Source organism: Dipodomys ordii, unplaced genomic scaffold (genome assembly GCF_000151885.1).
Source record: "Dipodomys ordii isolate 6190 unplaced genomic scaffold, Dord_2.0 Scaffold217, whole genome shotgun sequence".
NCBI lineage: Eukaryota > Metazoa > Chordata > Mammalia > Rodentia > Heteromyidae > Dipodomys > Dipodomys ordii.
The window spans coordinates 604,851-609,395 of record NW_012267433.1 but is presented as its reverse complement, the minus strand read 5'-3'; the positions used below and the strand labels follow the sequence as shown (position 1 = coordinate 609,395).

At 50.4% G+C, this 4,545-nt stretch overlaps 1 protein-coding gene across 1 annotated transcript in view; it reads left to right on the top strand.

Annotated features, from left to right (window-relative positions):
- The window catches only part of Fanca (Fanconi anemia, complementation group A), a 56,924-nt gene that overhangs the window by 26,348 nt on the left and 26,031 nt on the right, over positions 1–4,545 (top strand). The window contains exons 23-26 of the mRNA XM_013035672.1: positions 1,329–1,465; positions 2,415–2,485; positions 2,736–2,832; positions 2,930–3,117. Coding sequence (XP_012891126.1) covers positions 1,329–1,465; positions 2,415–2,485; positions 2,736–2,832; positions 2,930–3,117 — 493 coding nt within the window. The remainder of the gene's footprint in view (positions 1–1,328; positions 1,466–2,414; positions 2,486–2,735; positions 2,833–2,929; positions 3,118–4,545) is intronic.

Genomic DNA, 4,545 nt, shown 5'->3' with positions numbered 1-4,545 from the left:
AGCTCTTCAGCTCAAGGCTAGCACTCTACTATTTGAGCCACAGCGCCACTTCTGTTTTTTTTTTTTTCTTTTTTGCTTATGTGGTGCTGAGGAATCGAACCCAGGGCCTCATGCATGCAAGGCATGCGCTCTACCACTGAGCCACCTTCCCAGCCCCTAGCTTACAGTTTTAGAGGCTGTACCACAGTATGAGGGAGGGACTGACGGGAAATAGGGTTCTCATGTTAGACAAGGAGCCAGAGCCACCAGGGAGGGCCCTGCCTGCTCTGTAATGACAGCCCTCTATAGAGAACCTCATGAGAAACTCTTATTAGTTCTTTCTGAGGGCAGTAACCTCTTACTGTGAAGCATCACCTTCCACTGCCACCCTGGGTGGAGATGGAGCTCCCAATACCCAAACCCTGGGGCACTCCATACCCAGCAACTAGGGATGATAGATTTTAGTTAAGCCAAGACAGAGCGAGAGGAAACAATCACAAACTTGCAGCGCAGCTGCTCCAGCTGGGCGTTAGCTACCCAGCCTCTCCTCTCTTCCTCAAGCTGGATGCACAGATGTTGGAGGCTCAACCTTTCGGCTTTCAGGCTCAATGGTGGGAGGAACAGGGGTGTCCATTTGAGTTGGGGTGTTTTTCCCGCCTACGATGCTGCCCAACTTGGCCTTGCACTCCTCGGCTCAAGTGGTCCTCCCATCTCAATCTCCCCAGTGCTAGAATTACAGGTGTGTGTCATCATGCCGGGTCCTATATGTGGTATTGGGAGGACTTTATGAAGAATTCCAATGCTTAAGCAAAAGATTGACAAACATCAAGTCAGCTCTATTCCTAAAAGCAATGAAGAGATTTCTAGGCTTGAGTGGAGCTGTGGGGCCTACGTGACTCTGGTGTCTAGGAGGCTGTGTGCTCAGACAGCTGTCACAGCATAGGAAAGTTGGCATGGGGTTTCTGACAGCACATGGACACGTCGGCCCCTTGGCTGATCCAGGGAGAGGATGCATCCATCCTCTGCCAGGACTGCCCAGGACATATGATCAGTGTAGTGAGGCAGCAAGTTGCTTCGTTGTTGGTCACTTGCCAACTGCAATGTAAGTAAACCCTGTTTTTCCCCTCTTGGCTAAAGGTGCCAGTAGCAAAAAGGATCTGTGTAAGTGCCACACCTAAGGAGAGGCTGTGCTGTTGTCGGCCAGCCCGCCAGTACTCCCCACAGCAGCCTCCACACAGAGGCCAAGTTGCCATGTGGTGGTGCTGATGATCCTGCTGCCAGGCTCCGAAGGCCCCTACACTCTGCCTCCTTCCCACATCTCCCGTCTAACCTTGCTGGTCTCTTTGTAGTTATATCTGCTCAGATGGCTGTGATTTCTGAACGACTGAGTGCTACTTTGGGTCACAGTAAAGATGACAACAGCCTTGAAATATTGAAGATTCAGCTCAGCATCCCTGCTCCAAAACTTGAGAAGCAAGATCAGATGGTGGGTGTGGGCTGTCCGGGATCTGGCTGTAGTATCAGAATCTTCTTAGGTTATGTTCAAAGTGAGGGCAGAACCAGGCACCAGAGGCTTACAACCTTAGCTGCTTAGCAGCTGGAGAATGGAAGGATTGCAGTGTGAGGTTTGCCTGGGCAGGAAAGTTTACAAGACATTTTCTTAGCTAGTAGCTGCTGTGGTGGCCTGCACCTGTCATCCCAGCTGTGATCAGAAATCTAATTTGGAAGACTTTCCTCACAAAAGTTATTGCAAAAAACAACTAGAGACATGACTCAGCTGTAGAGCTCCTTGTGCCTCATAAGTGCAAGACCCTAGGCCCTGCGTTCAAACCTGGTAAGGCAAAAAAGGTAGGCACTGGTGTCTCACACCTGTAATTGTAGCTACTCAGGAGCTGGATAAGAGGATCTTGGTTTAAAGCCAGCTTGGGTAGGAAAAGTCCTTGAGATTTTTTTTTTTTAATCTCCAATTAACCACCAAAATCCTGGAAGTAAAGAAGTGGCTTAAATGATGGAGTGCCAGCCTTGTGTGCAAAAGCTAAGGATAGCTTAGGAGTAGCTAAGGGCTACTTCAAGCGCACACGCGCACGCACACACACAAATGTGGTTAGATATGGAGGAACCACGCACCAGTGCTGAGGATGTCCAACCTTCCCTAGCCTGTTTGTGCTGTTGCCCTATTTCAGAGTAGGTGTGGTATAGGCCATTTCTAGCCCCCAAACCTCAAACATTTCCTCTTTGCCCTTAACAATCCAGATTTGTTGATTTAGTCTTGGGTTCTTGTTCCTAGTTTGCCTGACAACACTGATCCTGCTAGAGTCCCAGCTTTGCTGGGCCAACTAGTTTTGTGATTGCCTATCTCTCAGTCCTGTTTGAATTGCCTCCTTTGTCACTGATACAAGAGGCACCAAGCCTCATGTGATGCTGTCTTCTGCCAGGTTGTAGATCTCCTGCTCACAGCTTTCTGTCAGAACCTAATGGCAGCCTCCAGCTTTGCCCTTCCAGAGAGGTGAGGGTTCAAGAGTTTCACTGGGTGCTAAAACTATGGGCTAGGCAGGTGTGAGCTTGGTTGCTGGGATCAGATGGCTGGGCTGAGCTTTGTCAAATGGGGATACCTTGGAAAACTAGCTGTCTTTGTTATAAAAAGGCCACTGTTTGTGGGAGAATCTGGCCCTCTGTAGGCCTCCATGCATGGCTCAGTCATTGAAGGGATGTGCAGGACCATTAACAAAAGCGACTCAGTTTCCGTGTCTCTGTAGGCAGGGTACCTGGGCTGCCCTCTTCGTGAGGACCCTGTGTGGACCCAGGCTGTTGCCTGTAGTACTCATTCGTCTTGTCCAGCTGCTTGCTCACCAGGTAGCTCCTTCCCCTCAGAACACACCCAGGCTCCTGCCAGAGGCTGGCTAGTCCTTGGGGTCTGGATCCTTTTGGCTAGAGAGCTGCCTTGTTTCAGTGCCCGATGCTGAGTGGCCAACACGTGCTGGGGTTGGCTGCCTTGATTGTCCACCTGGGTGAGGCCAAGCTCACACTGCCAAAGGTAGATCCAGGTCCTCCTGCTCCCCGCAGTGGCCTCCCCATCCCCGAGTTCCTGGACAGCCTTCTGACCTGCCGCACCAGAGAGTCCTCACTCTTCTGTCTCAGGTGAGCCCTCTTCCTCATTCCTGTTATTGTCGTTTCTCTTGAGAACAGTAACAAGTACTTATCAGGTGATGTTAGAGAAGACCAGCAAAAGAAAAAAGAAAAGGCTGGGAATGTGGCTTAGTGATAGAGTGCTTACCCAGCATGCATGAAGCCCTGGGTTCGATTCCTCAGTACTACATTCACAGAAAAAGCTGGAAGTGAGCTGTGGCTCAAGTGGTAGAGTGCTATCCTTGAGAGAGAAACTCAGGGACAGAGCCCAGGCTCTGAGTTCAAGCCCCAGGAGTGGGGGAAAAAAAAAAAAAAGACCAGGACTTGGGGACAACTCACTGATTAGATATATATTTAGCAATCCCCAGCACCAAAAAAGAAAAAAAAAATACAAGACACAAATGTACAGAAAATTGGCCACCCAGAGACTACCATTTCTTAACATTCAGGGTTTGATTGTTTCTTTATAAAGATGGGGTTACACCATCTTAAGTCAGCTGCTGGAGCTGATGCTCACTGATGCTCACTGTAGTTACCATGAGGTTGAAGATGTTTCCTCATGTTGTTGTGCCATTCATGGTGGTCATGGCCAGAGCTGCCTTGGTGTCTTGAGCTTGTCTGACAGTTCCCTCCAGTTCTGTGGTTAGGTTTTTGGATTCCTTGTGGCCTTTCTCTTGAGGCCTGTACAAAGAGGAACTGGCCTTTAGGGATTTGAAATGCATGGTTCTTCCCATTGGAGCCAGCACTCCCTTTGTAGGCATTCAGAGAGCACTGCTGCCTGCCAAGCCTGCGCCAGGAGCCCTTCCTTCTTGTAGGAAGCTCAGTAGTGAGTGGAGGAGTGCCAGCTGGGGCCAGTGCTGGAACACGTTGGGAGGGCCTCTGGAGTGTCAGGTACTAAGGTGGGGGAAGCCCGGCACTAGCAAAGGGCTGAGATGTGTCACACTTGGGGTCTTGTGTATGCTGTGGCTGCCGCAGTGAGATGGGCTAGAACAGAGGCCAGGAGACGAATGGAGCTTGTGGTGGCTGGGACCAGGACTGTAGCATGGAGGTTCTGGGGTAACTGCCTTCCTGGCAGCTAAGGAAGGGTGACTAGAAGGGTTTTTTAGGAGCACCTTTGTGATTGTCTAATAGGCCCTGTGGGAACAAAGTGGGTAACTGGAGTTGGGATGGGGTCTGGACTGAGTTCCCAGAATGGGGCTCATCAATTTGAGAACTGAGAAAGACCTAAGAAATGTGAGAAGTGGGAAAGAGAGGAGAGCCTGTTCTCATCACCAGTCAGGAGCCCAGGGAGGCAGCTTTGGTCATGTGAATTAAGTCGGACCTAGGTGAGCCTGGCTTTGAGCCACTAGTGCTGAGCGCCTCATGTAAAAGTCGGACCTAGGTGAGCCTGGCTTTGAGCCGCTAGTGCTGAGCGCCTCATGTAAAAGTCGGACCTAGGTG